This window comes from Temnothorax nylanderi, unplaced genomic scaffold (genome assembly GCF_030848795.1).
Source record: "Temnothorax nylanderi isolate EJ_2023f unplaced genomic scaffold, tnyl_v1.0 TNYL_tig0064_pilon, whole genome shotgun sequence".
Taxonomy (NCBI): domain Eukaryota; kingdom Metazoa; phylum Arthropoda; class Insecta; order Hymenoptera; family Formicidae; genus Temnothorax; species Temnothorax nylanderi.
In genome coordinates, this window is record NW_027249126.1 from 973,736 (window position 1) to 994,679 (window position 20,944).

A 20,944-nucleotide genomic window follows, 5' to 3' on the forward strand; every position below is an offset into this window, starting at 1 on the left:
CTTTTTCTTATCGAAGTTGAAATCTAAATATAATTGATGAATTATTATTTATCATTAAAGATTGAAGATTTTTAACGAATTAAGCTGCATGTGTGCATAATAAGCTTATAATCTTTCAGTTGAACATAATATTGATTTAGTTAAATTTTGGGGGTTAATAATTAGTTATCAAAATGCCCCAATTTGAGAAAATTAGATAAAGATGATCTAAAATTATCAAAATTAAGGGAAAATCTTCAGAACCTTTTTAGACGCGATTTAAAATTGCATTAAGACACAGACTTTTTAGCTCATCGACTTTCGACATAGATTTATTTTGTTCTACTTGCAGAAGAGCTTGAAACTTTCCAATCCGTTTTTTAACATTCTTTCTGAGTAAAACATAGTTTCGTCTTTGGTTGGGCGATTCAGTTTCAAATAAATTTAGAGAATTCTCTTCTCTTCAAAAAATCGACAAAAAAAGATCGCCTTATTGTCGTTACGTAACATCTCCAGAACACTTTGCATACGGGTTACGCACACAAGTCAACCCCGTGCACGCGTGCACACGTGCTCAATGAGCGGTAGGTACAATGCACGCACCAGCTCATGTACGCACGTACGCAGAATCACTCTCCCTCACCGGCGCAGAGCGCGCGCACGCACCGAATACTCCGCGAGAGTATTCTACTCTCGCGAGTAGTCGCCCGCGCCTCGCGGCAGTCGGCGTTCGGCGTGCGTCCACGCTCGGCACGTTATCGTCGCGTTTGCGCGACCGTCTTACATTTGTGTGCGTGCACATATTATATGCGTGTGTACGTGTGTATGTCGCTTCGCGGCCCATCGTGTACGTGTGCATGCGCTCTGTGACGAGAGTGTTATTTATTAGATCAGAGGAAGCCAGTTTGCAGTGACGCACGGAGTGCCGGTCGTCGGTGATACACGACAGTGAACACCTCGACTCGCGCGACGTAAGGAAGCGAAACGTCTCTCGTGTACGGTGGAATTCTTCTCGCGTCGCGTTCTCCAACGAGATCCCCCAAGTGTCCACTCGTACACTCACCCCTTTCTGCTCACGACACATACCCTTGAGAGCCACGATCCTCGAGAAGTGTTTGCGATCCGTCGGACAGACGAGACCGGAAGCGAGCGACAACGTCGTTTGGATAACGGAAGTTGGAGAACGTCGCGTAAGCGCCGTTCCTCGCGCTTGCCACTTTGACTCTAAAAGCAATTAAACAACCGGTGCGAATCCCGATCTGAATATTTCGCGCGATAAAACGCGCGAGAAATGTTTGGCGTAATCAATCTTAGCGCGTTTCGCGCGTCACAAAATAATAAATATATGAAAACGTCACGAGCAGGATTCCTCTCCTCTCACGTTTAATTATGAATTCCATAGATGACGTTTATTCAAATTAGAGAATTATCGATACACGATCAGTTACGTAAAGATTCTCCGATCGCTCTTCGTAAAATTCGAAGTATATATAGTTTTGTATAAATTAGATATTCTTCGCTGTGTCAAAAAATTGATATGGAAGGACGCAACGTAAGGAAATGCGTTAGGAAATTTTAAACGAGATTCCACACAAGTTTCCGCAACGTGAGAAATATCAGAGTTCGCTCGAGTTCATGCTTCGCATTTCAGGCTTCGCTCTTTTTTGTTAAATATGTATCAAGCAGACGCGTAATACAGCGGCAAAGTCTGAAAATACGATTTCACGTTGATAATGGATACGATAGGAATCGAAGCGCGGTCCCCCGAAGCTCGAGAAAAATCTCCGGGATATTTTCAGTCGAGATATCATAACGTTCGGGAGATTTTCTGCTAAAAGCAAACACAGTGGTAGGTCTGTCACGTTCCGCGCGCGATTTATACTGTTCACGTGTGCACATATCGAAAATGTGCGCACGTACTGCATCGAGAATATCGTTCCAACACACGCAAACAATAAGCCCATCTATATTATCATCCGTTATACAATCCCCTCATTTCAATTGCATGCTACGAGAGACATTTGCGATGAGAGATATCATGACGTGAAATTTTTATGCTTTTAATTGCATTTTTATTTTACAAAGCGCGTCAAAGAGGATAAAGAAACGGGAAAATATTAAAATTCTTCGCGTGTTCTATTACCATTCGTGTTAATTATGTCAATATTAATCTTGCATTCGTACAAATATTCTCTTATCGAGCCAATTAAAAAAGATAATCATATTATTTATTTCTTATCATAAACTGTCGTATCAGTATATTCATTTCTGATTAAATCCAATCATATTTTCACCAATAGTAGCGTAAAAATGTTTTATATCGCTCGTGTGATCACAACGAATATAAATGGCAAAATTATTTTAATTTTATTTTCACATTGTCAAGAGCGATAATTCCAGCGATAAAAATCGTTTTTTTATTTACATCGAGTGTCGAGTATTCGACAGTAGCGAATGACCTCGGCAATCGGCCAGTCTTTTTATACCGCTGACTAGCGCCGGCCGCTAACAAGCGAATCGTTGCAATTAAGAAAGCCGTTGCACGTAATTATCAGACGCCCAAGATTCGTTTACTGTCCGCGACGGCTTTGTGCCGGCGTTTTTCTTTTGCCACGTATTAAAACGCTCGACACGAAGCCGTCGACTGACCGCGCGACCGCGGGTTTCGCTTCCGTTTTGTGACCTTTGGTTTTCCTGGTTTCTCAAGTGAGTTCCAAGTCCGACACGAATCCAAGGGATCCATCCGCGTTCCAAAGGACTTCGCGACTCCTCGCGAAGTTGCTGACAGTGCGATTCCGGCGAAGGAAGCGCGTGATTATGAACAGACCTCTTCGAGAGAGAAACGCTCGCCGTTGGAGGAAGCGATTTTTAAGCACGAGGAGGATCTGATCTGCAAGGAGCATTCGCTCGAGTATCAGAGTCAAACGCTCGAGAGCCAATCGGACCATCTGTTTCACGAGGTATTCACTACCTCGGTGGAGGATCTGCTGACGACAGTGCCTGAGAGTTGGACCCGCGAAGTTTACGAGGAAAGTCTCGACGAGGTCGAGCAGAGCTTCAAGGAGACGCAGTACTCGCCTAAGGAGAAGCGTGATGTACAGACGCAGACTGTGCAGGAATCGAAGAGCACGCAGTGTAGTCCCGAACAAAGTGTGACAAGCCCGTGCGAGGAACCGCCCAGGATCAGCCCCTTCCACATCGGCCAGAGGTACTTCCAGAGTCCCAAACGGGAAGTGCAGACGCAGACTCAGGGCGAGAACAAGAGCGTCCAGTGCTCGTTGGACAATCTGGGTGATCTCACGAGAGGCGACGCAACGTTCTCGGATCAGGAGTCGAAGAGCATTCAGTGCATCCCGGAGGACATCTCCGCGAGATCGTCCGACAGGTCGAGGTCCTCTTCTCGCGAGGACACCCTGCGCAGCCCGCGACGTGAGGCCGAGGTACAGACCTACCAGGAGTCGAAGGCGATCCAATGCAGCGACGACGAGCTGCTCGAGGCTGATCAAGCGTCGAGTGCCACCGATCGTCCGGAGCCCGCGCATCAAAGTAGACCAGCCAGCTCGCCCTCGTCGAGCTCGAGTTCGCCACGCAAGTTTCCGACTGTCGTCTTCGTGGAGGCCAAGGGGGACATGACCGTCACGCACAGGGAGCACGATGGCGACGTCACCTGGTCGAAGCATTGGGGTCCCGAGAGATTGGTCGAGATATACAGAGAGCCGAAGGCCAGCCTAGGGCTCAGCATTGTCGGTGGAAAGGTATGATATAGCGTTTAATGTTTAACAGACAATGTACTGATCAGAGTATACTGATAGTATACTGATAGTATATGTCATTACTTACAATTAGAAAAATTAAAAAGAAATATAAATCGAATTTTAGAAAACTTAAATTAGACATTAAATAGCGTTTTCAATCATCTTTTTGTTAATATTTTCTAATTACGATATGTCGTATTTCTCTTGATAAATTATCTATAATTGCTCTATGGGTATTGATCTAATTTACAACGTGAGTATCGCACGTGCTCGCGAGACTTATTTTTATAAATCCCCGAGATTCGATCGCAAAAGATAGATAATTCTGTGAATTATTAGTACGTTCTCGCGCGTGGTCGACCACAATTTTTCGTATTCCTTTTATTAGTGCGCAACGGATATAGCTGTGCGAGCAGACGAGAGCTGGCCCCGTATCGATATCGCCCTTGGTGTTTTATAGCTCGCTTTTAAAATCGGGAATGCTACGACGGAGTTATTGAAACATTCAGACAGAGTTGAAGTCGAAGTAGGTCGGGCCAGATGGCCACCAGTAAACGGACGTCTTAATGGATCTATCTCGCGCCGGATGATCTGTAACTTAATAATTCGGTCCGATAATTAATGTTGGATTTTAACAAGTAATAAACTGTCACGTGCACGCATTTATGACGGGCTTCAGGCGTGAGTGGGTTTAATAGATTTGACCCCGCGATCCCGCGAATTAATTCCTCGTACGCGACGCGGGTTAAATGCTTTTTATTGATCGACATCGAGCGGTGCGGATCGGGAATGCTAGTTTGACGAATAGAATTTAATCAATTAATTCTTTATCGCATGCACACTGCGAGCCGCTAATGTCAGTGATATGGGCTGCATGTGCATCGGTTGAAGTGCATTAATGCGCAGCCAGATAGTTTCTCGACGTTAAACCGGCAAGAAGGCGTAATAGGATCATCGGCTTTAGTTTTAACCAATCCGTGGTTGCCTTAAAAGCTCTTCAAAATTATGTTTTACACAAATTATCGGAATACTGCGCATTCAGGTAACATATAACTCCGAATCCAATTAAAGTATATAATTATTTGCTACCGCCAGTTACAAGGAGATAATTGATTTTGGGAAGAATTATAATCCACCGATACCTAAATAATGTAGCGATCGCGCAAAATAGAATTCGCCACTAATTAAATAGGGATACGTTTGTTTCTCGACTCGTGAACAGGGAAGAGAAACACAATCGATTATTCGATACACAGGCTGAATTGTGGTGTTAAATAATTGCTTTAATTCGATTAGCGCACGACGATGCGGCAACAAACCAATGGGAGATTAATGAGAATAAATGACCGGGGGAGAATCAAAGCGGGGGGGTTCGGAAATCACGGGGTTGGAATCTGTCTCAAATGACCAGTGCCTGCGACATGGCCCGGGAGTTAACAGAGTTGGGGACGGAGTCGTGGAGCGACGCTGATTAAATCTAACTGTGATTAAACTGTGAACTGTCAGCGGCTGAATCGACTAATCACGACTCTGTTGATCTTGCCGGTTAACGGGACTTAAACGAGCGGGCGTTAAACGACGATTCTTGTTTCAGGTCGATCTGCGTAACGGCGGACCCAGCAAAACGCAGAACATTTCTGGGATATTCATAAAGAATGTCCTGCCGAACAGTCCGGCTGGTAGAACCGGTGGTCTCAAGGTAATGCGGTTTCCTTGAAACGATCCTCTTTACCGTCTACCGCGGAAATTGTATTACTTTATTCAAGTAGTCCCTAGGTTGCAAAAATATAAAAACTTTAATGAAGTTGGGAAGAGAACTACGCGGTTTTTGCCTCAGTAAAGATTTTATCTCGGCAAAAGTTCACATTTGTACGAATGTGCACGCGTTTCAGTTTAAACGGTGCGGACAGCACTAAACGCGTTTCGGTCTATAAATTTTGTTTCCTAAAAATAAATTTATAAAATTTACTTTAATTTCGTGATTTTGATGCTACTGCCACATTTATCGTTTTCTTTCGTATTCAGCTTGTGAATTTTGATTTAAGCAGCGTTATGGATGTGTAAAAATTTAATCTACAATCGTCACGATGTATCTCGACTATGCATAGAGTTAATTCGTTCTTTCGCGTACGCGCGTGCTTTCAGATTGGAGATAGAATAATTGAGGTGGACGGCGTCGACTTGCGGCACAGTACGCACGAGCGTGCAGTGGAAGTTATACAAGCTGCCGGAAATCCTGTCAGCCTCCTCGTCCAGTCCTTGGTGAATTTGGTAAGATCTTCATCCCGATCAGGAATATTGATGTTTCCGCTTTACCCGTTTTCTCGAGCTTGAGTTTATCGGCCAGCTTTAATGTTGTTACAAAAGTTTCTTGAACGCTGCTTCTCTTATCGTCCAAAGAGGACAGGACTTTCATCTTCCCCATCGATGTCCTCTATCTTTTCCATTACATTTGACAATTATGCGAGATGTGAGAGAGAGAATCTGACGATCTGGGAGAATATTAAGTTTCTTTTTCATGCGAATATCGCTATCTTCGTAAGAAAACTAATCATGGCCAGCGAAAATAAATATTCCTTTTGAAACACGCTTCCTGTCCGCAAGTCTGTGCTATATTCCTATTGGAAGTACCTAAGCTTTATCCTGGCTCATGAAAAAGTATCTACATTCCTAAGGGGAATAAATTCATGACGCGCAACTAAACCCTTTACAGCCGCTTAAATTTACGACGTTGCTTTACTTCGGTAATTCGCGTACACGTTGTTTTATAGTCTGTAACTTTTCACGATGTGCCCTTTATTTTACGTTAAGCAATCTTTGCAAGAAATAATTTAAAATATAGATAGCGTGCCAAGAGAAATAGGATTAATATTTTCAATCAAAGCTTATTGAGATAAGATGATATTAAAGCCTGATTCTCACTGTCGGTCAAGTCACAGTCCGGTCACGGTCCGATCACGGTCCGGTCAAAGATCGTTGCCATATTAAATTCAACGCTTTTTCGAGTTTGCATTCACACTGCCGGTTACGGTCAACCGTCGGTCGGTAGTGTAAATGCAAACTCGAAAAAGCGTTGAATTTAATGACAACGATCTTTGACCGGACCGTGACTTGACCGATAGTGAGAATCGGGTTTAATTAATAGACGACAAAGATATCACGTCAACTTTTACTTGTCGGATTACCTTGCAATCAAATCTCTTGAAAATTACTGGGACGTTATTAATGTCCTTTTAATTAAATATCCGCTTAATATTAATTAATTTCGAATACATAAATTTAAACTTTCATAATCTACTTTCTATCTTACTGTCTCCGGTTCGCAATTATTACTTCTGACATTTCGCAATGTAATCTAAGGATTATTCCGCTCGCATTTAACGACAATCTACGCGCAAACGGAAAGTCAGATTTCACTTCAACCCTTCGGTGAGAGGGTCGCCATTATAAATCCACGCACCGCTGAGCTAACTCGATTTACAAGGCACGAAAGTTTCATCTTGCAATTAACTCGTGCCCGACGATCGATTTCGCTTACCGGACGTTAACGCCGTCATCGTAGTTCCACGCAGGGCGAAATTGAACTCCGTAATGTCGTTGAATGGCAGCAGCCCTAGGCGTTCCGCCGTTTAACGTCGCTCGCATGCCTCCAAAGCATCGCCAATAGACACATTACGCGAAATTGGATGCGGGAGCGGCGCGACGCTGTGTGACGGTACTTGCGAAATGCAGTGCGATACCTAAGTAGACACACTCACGGAGTGTAACGCAAACAATTCTACCGCCCGGCGATTTTTATTATCCTGCCGTGCCATCGCGAGTTTTATCCGAGGTTTATCGTGAATGTTTATGTCCTCGAGCGCGAGATGCCCCGGTTCGAGCTCTCTTGCCTTTTTTATATTGGTATCCTAAGATCGGATATGCGCGTTCGAAATGACGCTGGCACCGATGTAAATTTAACATTGACGTCTCGGATTGTTGACGTGGACGCGCGCTCCTCTACGCCCCGCTAACGTCTACGTAAATGCAGATTTCGTCCTCGTAGCGGCAGACGATAAACTCGAAGAGCGATGCGAGCGCAGTATCTCGAACGAGCTCGTATTCTCGACGGTAAAAATGTACAACGATCTGTCGCGACTCTGACACGACCTTCGCGTCTAGCGCGGTCCGAGCTCTAGGGACGGCTAAAAATTAACATTGAGCATCGACACGCACGTTGTTCAATAGCGTATTTATATTGGCGGGGCCTAATATAACTTCCTCCGCGCGATCATCGTCGATCATCGTCGTGTTATTTTTGGCTCCACCGAAGAGCACGAACTATTTTTTGATGCCTCGAAATTAGCTTGAAACGAACGTTGGAGAGAGACAAGTCAACTTCACTACCTGCTGTTTGTACGTTATCAAGTGCCGCTTCAACGTAGGTGTCCCTGTGATAACACCTGTTTGCCGCAGTCGCGACGGTTAGTGAAACGCACGGTTCGCGATTGGTGGTATCTGAAAACGACATCAACTTTTCCCAAAATTTCAATCAGCCGTGCGCTCGCTCGATACTCTCGGAACCGCCGATGCGGGAAGAATGGCGATGCCGAGATACATACGCGAGCGCGAATGAATTGGAGGACGGAGAGAGAAAGCAAGAAGGAGAAGAAGAGAAGGAGCGGTGAAGGCGCGAAAGAATAGGATGGAGAGAAGATAGGAGGAAAGAGCGAGAGAGATAAATAAAGAGGAAGAAAGAGAGAACATGAGAACCATTATTGGCGAACAGCTCTTGTATGCAGATGATGCACCCGGGTCGATCTTGCCAATAAATCTTTACAATGAGGGGCAGCGAGGGGAAACAGGAAGAGCGAAAGGAAGAGAGAGAGAGACGCGACGATGTTGATATGTAAAGTCAGGACAAACGGGGAGAACAAGGGATGGGACGCTGGTATTGTAAAGACCTTAGCTAATGTCCGTGATCCACCGACTATATTAAAAGATGCAAGTTCCTCATCAATTAACTTGAATTAATTAATCATGCTGTGTATAATTATATACATTATCGATGACATTACATCGTTTAAATTTCTATGCTATTTTCCTTTGAATTTTAAAATAGAATTTCAAGAAACACTGTTGTTGAATTAATTGCATATAAGACAATAATATTAATTAGACGACGTTGATTTTCGCCAATTTCCGCTTATCACGCGACTGTCTCAGTGTATTTGAAATTTATCGATGAATAAGGGTGATCTCTAATTGTGGTAATAATCTCTTGTGCTTCTGAATCGAACGCATATTTCTCCCTTTTTTACGAGGAGCTGAAGGGAGAATAGGCAAGAGCGAGAGAAGAGTTGCGCTTGTCTGATCGCCAGCGAGAGTCGGGGGGGTTGATGCGGTCCACTGGAAAGAGTGGTTCACCTCGTTGCAACCGAGCGCGCCCATCATCAACACCATGGACCATCGACGAGCCCACCTCTCCTCCCCTGGTATGAACGCCATCCCCCGTTCGCCGACCTCTCTCGCCCTCGCTCGCGGGAACTTCAGTTTTGTGCACGAAACCGCCTGGTCGACGGCGGTTTACCTGATGTCACTCCGCACTCGGCTCAGTCGTCACGAGGCGTCGCGATGCACCGATTCTTTGGACGCAAATGCGTCACCTTCGTCGTACGTTATCACGGAAACACACAGATCGAGATACTCCTCGTCCGATCCGACGATCGCGCGATGCGATCACGAATAACGCGCGCGCCGGTCTCTTTAACTCTCGTCAGCGCATCTCCGCGCGAGATTGCGCGATGCACCTGATGCATCGCGCTCGCGAGAAACGTGTGTGTACGTACGCAATCGTAAATCGTATCGTAAACCGAGTTTACTTTGACTCGCGGTATAAATTACGAGCGGCACCGTCGGAAGGTTCAGTATCGGAAGAGCGGAATTGAATATTCCAAGTAATACCAGAAGCTACGGAAGCGAGCCAACCTGTGTCGTATTTTGCCTGCGATCGATCAGTGAAGAAAGATGGAAATTTAATAAACATTCCGTGTTGGCGAGAGTCAAGGCTGACCGGTTTTGTTTAATCTGGCGATTGGTCCACGTGTGCTGCTATATTCGGCTTTAATTATTCTCTGGTGTTCATAAAAACGTTCTTCCATGGCGTACTTTCATCTCGAACAACAATGAGAACATTAATCAGGAAATATGAGTTGCACGAATTGTTTGGATTATTGCAAATTCGTATGAAAATATCGCTTTTTACCAGTAAACGTGAAGTAATATTTTTGCGTTTTTGATAAAAATTTATTACATCGTGTTTAATTTGATTTGACTAGACACTTTTTCGCTCCTGTTACATCCAGCCAGTGGAATACGCCCACCCGCATATTTCAGTCGATTATTTCGAAAAATGCACGCGTTAAAAAAAAGCAAGAAAACATGAAACAAAGTTCTGCACATGGGATATATAAATCATTTTTATAGCCAACGTTTTCGCACAGATGTTCATATTATTTATTACGAGAATTACCATCGCGTTCGAACAGCGTAGTTCTACGTATCTACTTATCGTTTTATATATCGACTTATGTGTTAGACTCAGAAGAAAATTGTAACTTTCTCTAAGTAATCGATATTCTTCTTTAACCATGAAAAGGAAAAAAAAAGGACATCGCACGCAGTCTGTTTTACGGAATTAAACTCGCTCAATTGCAGTTACTTTGGCAACAATTCAAGACGCTCGGCAAATATTTTCGTTGTACTAATTCATTCCGACCGGTTTATCTCGACAGTCTGCTCAGTTTATCTCGTTGCTAAAATAAGTATGGATCTCTTTCAAACAACTCCGCGAGATTATCTGCACCATATATTTCCCTCTTGCTCTGTGGTGGTGGTGGTGGTGGTGGTACTTCAATTTCCTCTCTTTTTAAAGTCATCGAGCTTCTTCTGTTGTGCGTGTTCTATTTTGCAATTAAAATGTTGAAAACATTGCAATACATTAAAGTTCATGCACCTTTTGTTATTTTATTATTATTTTATTGCTCGAGTTTGGTGAAAGCAGAATTAATAACACTGCGTGACAAGTGAAAATTTTATATATCATATCAATATAAGTTTATGTTAAAGTATTAAAATGCCACGGAATATATTTCGACAGAATAAGCAACGTTCGCTTTAATTTAAGTTGGCTCGCGCGCAACTCGAAGATTTCAAAGTGGAAGAGAGAGAACCTCGTAATTGTTGTTGTAGAGCCCAGAGCACGGCGGCGCCGTCCAGGAGGAAAGGGATACCAAAGCCCGAAGGCAGACTGTCAAGAGTCATACATCGTCGTCTTCCGGCGTCAGTCCTGGAACGCCGACGGCCTCCTTTCGCCATAAACCACCGCCGGTTTCGCCCGCGAGATCCATCACGCCGGAAGTAATACAGGTCGGTTTCCTTATATACGTTATATACCTTCTCAATTCGAATTTTGCACTCTCGAGTATTCACGTGCATAATAACGATATCTGAATAACAGTAATTAACAGTGCTTATCGTCGTGTTCGTACGTACGTGTTAAATAAGATTATTCGTGATGGTTCTATTCATAAAAGTTTCATAAAAGTTTTATTAAACATTATTTCTGGATTCAGCAAACGTCAAAAAGTCTCACAACGAATAAAATTGTCGAAGCTTCAATAAAATGTTTGACAGATGATTATCTTGTCGCGCATTGGATACCTATACGTGAGTATCGTAGAATCGACTATAGCAATTTATATGATCGTTCATGACAATCAATTAAAAAAATTGCGATGCGCGATTGGTGTTTTCCCTCAGCCTTCTGCATAAGGGACAAACACAATTGCTGCATTAATTGGCAAAATGGCGCGGGAGAAGTGCCGCGCGTCGCAAGGCTCGGGGTTCCGCGCTAATTAATTTCTTTAATTGAATCGCCGACTACAGTTTTTGCGCGACGGTAAAGTGTATTTCTGCCCTAATTAAATGAATGCAGACTTCACCGTTACGAGGATAATCGTACTCGCTGCACGTGTGAATTTTAAGCCCGGCCTACAACAATCAATTCGCATTTTTATTCGCCAACATTTATTTTGCATAAATAGTTTATGCCTTTCGACATTTGCATCTAGATGGTTTCTTCACGATCACGTAGTTATAATTTGTAAGCACATCATCCACGCGAGAATATCTCCACACAATAAATCTCACTTTTATTGATGTAGTTTATAACGACACATGGATGATATTTTATCGATATAAAAAGAGATTTTAATCCTCCGGTTCTCTGAAAATGTCAATTTATTTGTTGCGTAGCCAGGACTCGAGGACGGCGTTTCACGCGGAGATACCCACAGGCAAAGCTCGAAAAGTTCGGATGGCTCGGCTTCTGGTTCCCGAAGGTATAATTATAGAGAAATTGTGAACTTCATTTTCATTAATTCTCTCTCAATTTCACCTAAGCTCTTTAGGAAATTATCACAATTATACACAAGTACATTATAAAAAAGAACTTGGAAGTTTGTATAATAGACACGAATATTCGTTAAAAAATGCGCATTGGTGCGCATTTTTTCCCTATCGCTTATCTCTCATCCGCAAGTGTTCCGCGCGATACGAGAGTCATCAGAATGCCTTGATTTTTCCTGACTCAAAAGCGCGCATTGTCTCTCAGATCCTCCATGAAGAAGTCAATTCGGAAAACAGCCCCGTCGCCACCCGTGAATCCGGGTATCCTTCGCGAGGTCAGCGAGGAACGGGAGGATCACGCGTCCTCCGCCGTCGCGCAGCCTGCCTCGAAGCCCAAGTATTCCTCGGACGAGAGCTCAGACGAGGAGGACACGCGTATGCTGGAGGGAAATGTCTACACGAAGAGCGGCATCGAGGTAACCGAGCGAAAGTCGATGCTTCCGATTCTCTCTCTCTCTCGCGCTACGATATAACACGCTGTAAAAATCACTTGCCTAGATCTCGCGGAAAAGCGCCGGAAACGTGAAACGCACGAAGTCGGAGATCGAAGCGGATCCGGAGCAAGAGGACGAGTTCGGCTACACGATCAGTGAGTTACACGACGTTCCGTGCTAAATGTAGACCGCGGTTCAGAAACAATTGGGAATTGCAGATATTTATATGCTATATTTACGTCACAGAAGAGATCGATATTCATTCCATATGATCGCTCCGTCACGTTTGGCAGCCACTAATAGAGAAATACAATTTTATTATCTCTCCAATCAATCAATCGATCCCATGATCGATCTGAAAGATGACTGATTATGTCACTAAAAAAGCACATGCGTAAAATCAAACGTGTGCGCATCGGATGGTACACGTTGGCCGACTGATCTCTACAACGCAAAATGTCCTCTTATTTTGCAGTGAAAATACAGAAGAAATACCAGAATCTCGGGCATAAGGTGGTGATGGTCACTCTCGAGAAGGACAGGAGGGGATTGGGCATCTCTCTGGCGGGACATAAGGACAGAAACCGAATGGCGGTGTTCGTCTGCGGTCTCAATCCGAAGGGTGCAGCTTACAAGAACGGCGGGCTTCTCATCGGCGACGAGATATTGGAGGTGAGTATTTTACTTCTCTCCTCCCTCCCTTCCCGCGTTTTTACGACGTGCCATTTACGACCGCGGTTCCCCACGTCGTCAGGTTGTTTAACCTTCGTTTCACGCGCCGTCCATAATCCGTTTAACTCGCCCGTCGCGACGTTGCGCGCTGCGGGTTTTCTCGAGAAAATAACAGCACAGGATGCTTTCGCCTAGAATGTGTATTCGCTAAGCCGAAAAACAACGAATGTGTCTCTATTGCGCTTAATATGATAGATGAAGAGAAAAAATTCTTTAATCCAAATTTTGCGAGAGGACTTTGACATTTATAATTAAAGTAATGTACTTAGAGTTTCAAGTATGTGTAACGTAGAAATTATGTGATACTTTGACAGTCAGTCTGTAAGTCAAGGAAATATTAGAAAAATGAAATCATATACGAATGTGCGCGCAAGCTTTTATTTCATTTTTATTAAAATTATTTTTTTATCTTTACATCGCACATCCGGATAATTAAAAAAATTTGCATTTATGTGTTAGCTGGAATGTCACAAATCGCGTTTTGTTACGTGTTTCATTTCGTTATGTAACATGGTAAACATTGAAAACGAATAAAATACTATTTTCTGTTCCACTTAGATAAACGGCTGCGCGTTGCAAGGACGATGTCATCTGAACGCTTCCGCGCTTATCAAAGGCATGCCCGGTACTCTCTTCAAAATCATCGTTTATCGGTGAGATACCAGAGCTTTTTCCGCAATGTAGCGTGACGTAGAGACGACATGTATAACAAAATTCATTAAAACTATAAACGGATTTCCCCTGTCCCGGTTGCAGACGATCGAAGGCTGTCGACGACATCGCCGTAAAGCCGATAGTCCAATTTCCACCAACCTTGGATGACGTAAGTCAATTCGCGGAGTCTACCGTTTTTTATTTTCATCGTGCAAAACCGGCTGTAGTACTCATAAAACAATAAATCGAACGCAACGAAAAGCAATTGAGCGTTGCATAATACATTCGATGCGTTGCAATTCATTAAACAGCAATTGCGAGGAAAAGAAATGTTGCATAATTATTTTAATGAAAACATGAATAATCGATAATGAACTTCGCCGATATGAATAACAATGTTAGATAATATTATCGGAAAAAAGATAAAATACTGAGAGACCTATTCACAGCACACACCCACATCGATGTATATATATTTAAATCATACAGAATGTCCAGATCATGCGATAAACTCATTTCTTGCGAAAAAAAACATGTAACATAAGAATCTAATAATTTTGAAATTAAAACAAAGATTCTTGCTTTTTGAAACTAATTTTTTTTCACTGTGCAAAAAGAAATAACTACTTCTTAGAATGCTGAATTTTGATTGATCTACATTAAAATTATAACTTCGAAGAGAATCGTTGCGAAACTTACAATCTTAAAACTTTCATAAATAGAGTAAAAGAGATTTTTTCGAGATATGAACCGATGGACTATGTCTCACGTGTTACAGGTTTATATAGACTTCAAGAAGTACAAGGGAGTCCGTGACGTACGAGTGAAGAAGGTAAGTGTCTGCAATTACTGCAATTGAGCGATCGATATTTTGCACAATCTTACTTTCTAATATTAATTGCTAATTGATCGTTCGTAGAGTCAATACGGCCTTGGCATAATGATTATCGAAGGGAAACATCTGGCTGTAGGACAAGGTATCTTCGTGTCCGACATTCAAGAAGGCAGTGCCGCAGAACAGGTAATTTTCGCTTGTACTGACGACCTTGTACTGAAACCTATTTTAAGCGGAACTCATATACTTTACAACGCGACCGATATTTCAGGCTGGGTTGCAAGTGGGCGACATGATCCTGGCCGTTAATCTGGATAGCTTATTAGGTCGCACGTACGACGAGGTTCGTACTTTTCTCTCTTTCTCTTCTTTAAACAAGGAATTATCTTGTCAATCTAGGGGCTAAACATTTAAGCTATCTACATTCTACCACGTTAATTTTTTTAGGCGACGGAGTTATTGAAGAAAGCGGAGGGTGTCGTTAAACTAGTGGTTTGCAATCCTAACGAAAATAAAGAACAGAAGGAGAAGGAAAAGCCTAAGGGTCAGGAACTCAAGGGTGATTCTTCAATTTCGGTTGCACAGAAGACTCCGCAAAAGGGTGGGGCAGCGAGTGAGTTTAACGATTAAGTCTCTATCTTTCATTTACGGGAAATCTTGCACGATCTATTTAATGTTTAATGTTTGATCTTCCGCTACTGTAATATCAGGGACCGCCAAGGAACCGGTGGAACCCGAAGAGAAGAAAGTCCGGCAGGATCCAAAGACATGCAAGATAGATGTCGGCAAGGAAATAACGATAGAATTTCAGAAGGAGAAGAATCAAGGTATAGGTTTCTACATCGCTGGTGGTTCTAACACTCCTTGTGTGAGTATATTTAATAATCTCTAAAAGCATTTTATCTATTCGCGTGACATGTAACGTCGCACCGTCTTTTGTAATTTTTGTTTTGTCGAATTGTGAGATATTCAGTTAAAATGTAGAATATGCAAATAGAATATATCGATGCCACTTAATTTCAAAAATATTAATGATTAATCAATATTAAATTTATTTAATCAATATTAAATAAGAGATAACACTTTTTCTAGAACGGGGTATTTGTTTTGGACGTATCTCCCGAAGGTGCAGCTGGGAAGGATGGTCGGTTACAGCCAGGCGATCAGATTCTCAGCATAGGCAGCGATAGCTTTATGGATATAGAGCACGACAAAGCTCGCGAGACAGTCCTGAAGCAAGCTCCTGGGATTGTACGTGGCATTTGTACTCTGTTAAATAACTGTCCTCGTTTTATGAAACGAGAAAAAGATATGAGACAGTCTTGCAATGTAATAAGCGGCGCTAGGACTGTCACTATGTCCTAATATTTTCTCGACGAGACCTCGTTCGGTCGATTGAGCGTGCGTGACGCGATTTCGTTGTTTACAGATCACGATGACGGTGTTGCGCCACGAGAAACCAACCGAGGAATACGAGGTCGAGATACAGAAGAAAAGCGGCAAAGGAGCTGGTCTCTGTTTCGCCGCGTTCTGGAGCAACAAGGGAGTCTACGTGAAGGAACTAGTGAGAGTCTGATTCTATAATTCTATCAGCGTAAGCGACGGTTCACGCTCACCGCGTTCTATTGATTTCTACCTACAGACAGCGGGCGGTCAGGCCATCGAAACCGGCAAGATCTGCAAAGGTGATCAGCTCGTAGCTATCGGTGGACTGGACGTTCGCGACGCTTCCCTGGACGACATCGCCTTTCACATGAAGATATCAAATCCGCTGCAAATGAAGCTAGCTAGGTACCATTCCGCCAAACAATGACAGGTAAGCTCGCATGTCAGCTAAGCGGAATATACGAAAATCGAATAACTGTTTAAAAACTGTTTAAGCGTAAAAATTTGAGGATCGTTTTATTTTTCTGATTTAAATCTGTAATCAAGGCAAGAATCATGATATTCCACGGTAGTATTAGCGAATTATCTTTCAGGGTTCTGCGGGCGGAACTCTCAGCGTGTGTCCCGACGTACGAAGAAGCGCCTGCAGACACCATGGATTCTAGTGTGATATACATAGGTAAAATAACGCCTCGATAACCGTGTGTATACCTTTGTTACGAGAGCCGCGTACATGCAGCAGAGTGGCGCGGCTCGTTCTATTATTTACACGCCAGCGTCGCCAATCGATCTTGCCGTTTGAGCTCACGGACTCGCGTGCGACCCGAGACGTGAGACAGAGAGAAAGAGAGAGAGACAGAAGTAGAACGAAAAAGACAGAGCACTGCACATACACACAGAGCGCGATGACTCACAAAAGTTCACATCAATCCGAATCCGGGAGCCGGCGGAGAAGAGAATTTTTTGTAAACAGCTTATAGAGGGTACCAGATCAAGTGAAATCCCGTCGACGCGCAAGTCGATCGGCCGTCGATCGAGTCCGTAAACAATTCCGTCTGCCGATGTTCGCGCTCGTGCAAGTAGCCGATACGAAATATCTTATATACATACACACACTTTATTATAATTATATAGCGACGTAATGCGTTATCGCCGAGACGAGAGTTCAATAACGGTGAAGTTGAGGGTTCGTTTCGTTCGGCATAGGAGGCCGCAGAACAGATAAATCAATAATAATCGGCGAGTCTCTCTAATCGAAGGTCACGAAAGGGGAAGGCTCCGGGATCGTCCAGATCTGGTCTTTTCCCTTCGGATTACGCCGTTCCCCTTGTATTCCCGATACAAAATCGAATCCGCTTGTACATTTCGTACACTTAAGGCAAAGACAAAGATAGTAGAATCGATTGTAGCGCGCGTTTTCTCGATAAGCGAAATATTTTCCCTCATTCTTTTTTCTTTTTACGATAAGACTCTAGTCCAGCCCGAGATCGACGTTTCGGCGTTTCTCGCCTTAATTATCACTCTCGCTCGCGTCGCCGCCGTTCCCGCCACCGTAGCGTTACTATTGTCGTATATTGTATTTTTTAATATTAATAAGAAGCACACGGGAGACGATGTACGAGCCGCGTCGGAAATGTACGAGGAAACTTCAGTTGGTGTGCATATATATCGATCGTTGCGAAAAGTTCTTCTCATCTGTCCAAGCTTGCTACTAAAGTAACGTCAATTTGGTAAAACTCGTAAGTAGACTTTTACGTAAGGCACAGCTTAATTTACAAATCAATAAAAGCGGAATAAACGCGTTATCGAATTACTGTACCGATAAATGGATTTTTATTCTTAAACGACATTCGCGGGAACTTTGCGTAACTCGCGCGCAGATATCGTTCGAGGCGGCTTGTACGTCGGTGTAGAATATCAATCAGTGTAGAATATCGCCTAAAGGACATTAGAGATAAGGCAAGGGGAGGCACACACATCCTTCGAGCATAGACCGACGAAACACGGGAAGCGGTCGCGTCGAATGTCGAAATGTCGATCGAGATAATCATTTAGCTGTATAAGTGCTTGGAGACGCGCGTTCGAGTTCACGCCCGACGCGATCTCGCCGTACAATCGAGGTGTTTCTCAGCACCAAAATGGATGGCGGATATCATCCCGAGTGTTCAAGCGTTTCTTTATGCTCTGACCGCCATCAGCACGGCAGGTGACGCGTCGAAAAGCTAGACTGGCTTGTTGAGTACACATAGCTAAATTAAATCCTACCGTGTAACTAGTCCTTATAATATATAGCTTAGAGATTTTCAAACAGAGAAAGAAAAAACAAATACAGAAAGAGAAATTATATATATATATATAAATAAATAAGTAAACATATGAATAATAATGTAAAATAGAATCTATAATAGGAATCGCGGAACATGTTAATTTAACGAGTCGTCCGTATCTGTCATCGCGTGAGTGGTTGCACGTTCTTAAAGAACGTTTTGCATTTGAATCTCGTATAGTTTATCGTAGCGAGACGTTCATAAAGGACGTCGATTCTGTCTCTGGCCGGTGGCTCGAAGATGAGTAACGTCATTAAAACTGTTAGTTGTACGATCATTATTATTATATTATATATATTATATAGTATATTACGACGAGTTGTATAAAGAATTAATTATTGTGTATTGTACGATGCGTTATCGTATTAAAGTTTCGGACAGCAGAGAAATAGAGGGACTTTGAAAATCGGAAAGCGAACTATGTTCAAAATAACGATCAATATCGATCAGTAATTATTATTATTCATTAATACGTATTAAGGATACGTAAAGCACGTTACTCCTCAAATTTATCCATATTAATTTATACAAACGTGAGTAACTGTTTCTTTGACGTTTGTCAGTTTTATATCGGTACGCTTTAATGTAAAGTTCCATTTTAATTTTAATGACTTTATTTTCTTCTCATTTTTACTACGTGACCTGTCAATCTACATTTCTTATTGTATCATTATGCGTATGTTATTTATTATAGCTATAGAATCTTATTCGTTCAAAGTGCACTTCGTATTTCTTGTTTACACCGCTTTTTAAAATTCCACGAAATCAATTAAAATACGACGATAATTGTCGCGTTTCTACGATGTTACAAAGATATCTCGACGCTCGGTAGTCACTCGGGCTATCGTCGTTCGTGCCTCTATCGGCGCGTTCTTAGAAAATTTTACCTGAGGTATAGAATATAAGTACGTCTAGCGTTAGCTGTGCGGAGAAACCGAGGCAAACATCCATCGCGAGAATCGCTGATTCGTATTTCACGTCGTCGAGTTCGAAGTTGCGTCTCGTTACCGCGAATATTCAATATCTTGTTGACGGCGCGCGAGAACGGGGGGAAGATATCTTTGATCCCTCCCAGCATCAAGAAGATTACATCATAGAAAACTCCTGCCGTCGGCGAAAGCGCGACCCGTTCCGGGAATACACCGACAATACGATCTCGCCGTTGGGTTTCCAATTAGCGGGAGATAATGATTGCAGCGGCGTCATCCGAGCGAAGAAATTCCATCCGCGACTTCAATTTCGCTGTCGTTTGTGGGAAGGTCGAGACATTCCGTGATCTTTTTCACGTTAAATCGACTTTTCCTCGAATTATCCTGGCACGCGATTACGCGTTCGCGCGTAAAGACGCGACTTCGAAGACGACTCGACGCGAATGCACGATTATCTCAATATTATTATGTATCCTCCATAGTTACAGTTCTGTTCACATGTGCATTTATTGTACGATTATTGATAGCGTTATTGCACACGAGCGGGGCGTTTGTAAAATGGCTTGAGGACAATCCGCGGACGGTGAATCGAATTCGGCACCTGAACGTTCCGCGAGGAAGTGAGACAGACGAGGGTGATAAAAAGATATAAAAGATATCGCGTAGCTCTCTCATGGATCTTACGATACATTGGAAAATCCGATGCCATTTTACAACCAACGGCTCACGATTATTATTCTGATTATTGTTATCATGATTATTACAGTCGACGTCATGATCATCGTAGCGCGGCACTACTGAGAATAAGAAAGAAACTGATTATTATAGAATAAGTATAAACGGGGAGGGGGGGAGGAGAGAGATGGAGATCTATTAAAAGCATTAATTGCAACGTTGTAGTAAATGCTGTTTGTTATTGTTGCATAAGTAATCTCTTTACGCCACTTTTACCTCTTATATATTATCTTGTTAATCAACGACCGCGGCATATTAAGGTAAGTAAAGCAAAAGTCTTATTATACAATTTTCGTGATATAAAGAAGATATTTCTTTGTCACAGATCTCTTTTTCTAAATAGTGCCTACTTATCATAAACTATATGTGAAAATCGTGCAGCATATAATAAAAAATTATTCTTAAATCTCTTTCAATGCTTTCGAACACCGTGATTAACGATTAGAAACGTGTTTCGGAATGTAATTCCTACGTTGCTCAGTATATACATATTGAAACAACTAAAATCTGCGTTCTTTGTAACATTTTGCTTGTAGAAATTTTATTTTGAATTTTGAAGCCACAATCGAGAGGAATTTCACGGTGAACGTGGAAAACTCGCTTTGAGAATTGTTCTGGAATAAATTTTATTTCTCGCCCTGCGTCTGAATGCAATTCAGACCCATTCGAGATCGAATATCGATCCGCGGTGGGGCGTTGATGTGTTTTGTGAATGACGCGAAATCTCGGC

At 42.7% G+C, this 20,944-nt stretch overlaps 1 protein-coding gene across 3 annotated transcripts in view; it reads left to right on the forward strand.

Annotated features, from left to right (window-relative positions):
- The window catches only part of LOC139773600 (multiple PDZ domain protein), a 94,499-nt gene extending 74,116 nt beyond the window's left edge, over nucleotides 1–20,383 (forward strand). For all 3 annotated transcript variants that reach the window (XM_071708156.1, XM_071708154.1, XM_071708155.1), the window contains exons 21-39: nucleotides 2,687–3,734; nucleotides 5,329–5,433; nucleotides 5,880–6,005; nucleotides 10,965–11,141; nucleotides 12,030–12,115; nucleotides 12,388–12,598; nucleotides 12,681–12,771; nucleotides 13,092–13,288; nucleotides 13,907–14,001; nucleotides 14,105–14,171; nucleotides 14,781–14,834; nucleotides 14,922–15,023; nucleotides 15,109–15,180; nucleotides 15,285–15,450; nucleotides 15,548–15,705; nucleotides 15,930–16,088; nucleotides 16,267–16,401; nucleotides 16,480–16,653; nucleotides 16,817–20,383. In XM_071708156.1, the coding sequence (XP_071564257.1) occupies nucleotides 2,687–3,734; nucleotides 5,329–5,433; nucleotides 5,880–6,005; nucleotides 10,965–11,141; nucleotides 12,030–12,115; nucleotides 12,388–12,598; nucleotides 12,681–12,771; nucleotides 13,092–13,288; nucleotides 13,907–14,001; nucleotides 14,105–14,171; nucleotides 14,781–14,834; nucleotides 14,922–15,023; nucleotides 15,109–15,180; nucleotides 15,285–15,450; nucleotides 15,548–15,705; nucleotides 15,930–16,088; nucleotides 16,267–16,401; nucleotides 16,480–16,650 (3,220 nt within the window). In that variant the 3' untranslated portion in view covers nucleotides 16,651–16,653; nucleotides 16,817–20,383. The remainder of the gene's footprint in view (nucleotides 1–2,686; nucleotides 3,735–5,328; nucleotides 5,434–5,879; nucleotides 6,006–10,964; nucleotides 11,142–12,029; nucleotides 12,116–12,387; nucleotides 12,599–12,680; nucleotides 12,772–13,091; nucleotides 13,289–13,906; nucleotides 14,002–14,104; nucleotides 14,172–14,780; nucleotides 14,835–14,921; nucleotides 15,024–15,108; nucleotides 15,181–15,284; nucleotides 15,451–15,547; nucleotides 15,706–15,929; nucleotides 16,089–16,266; nucleotides 16,402–16,479; nucleotides 16,654–16,816) is intronic.
- The last annotated feature ends 561 nt before the right edge of the window (nucleotides 20,384–20,944 follow it).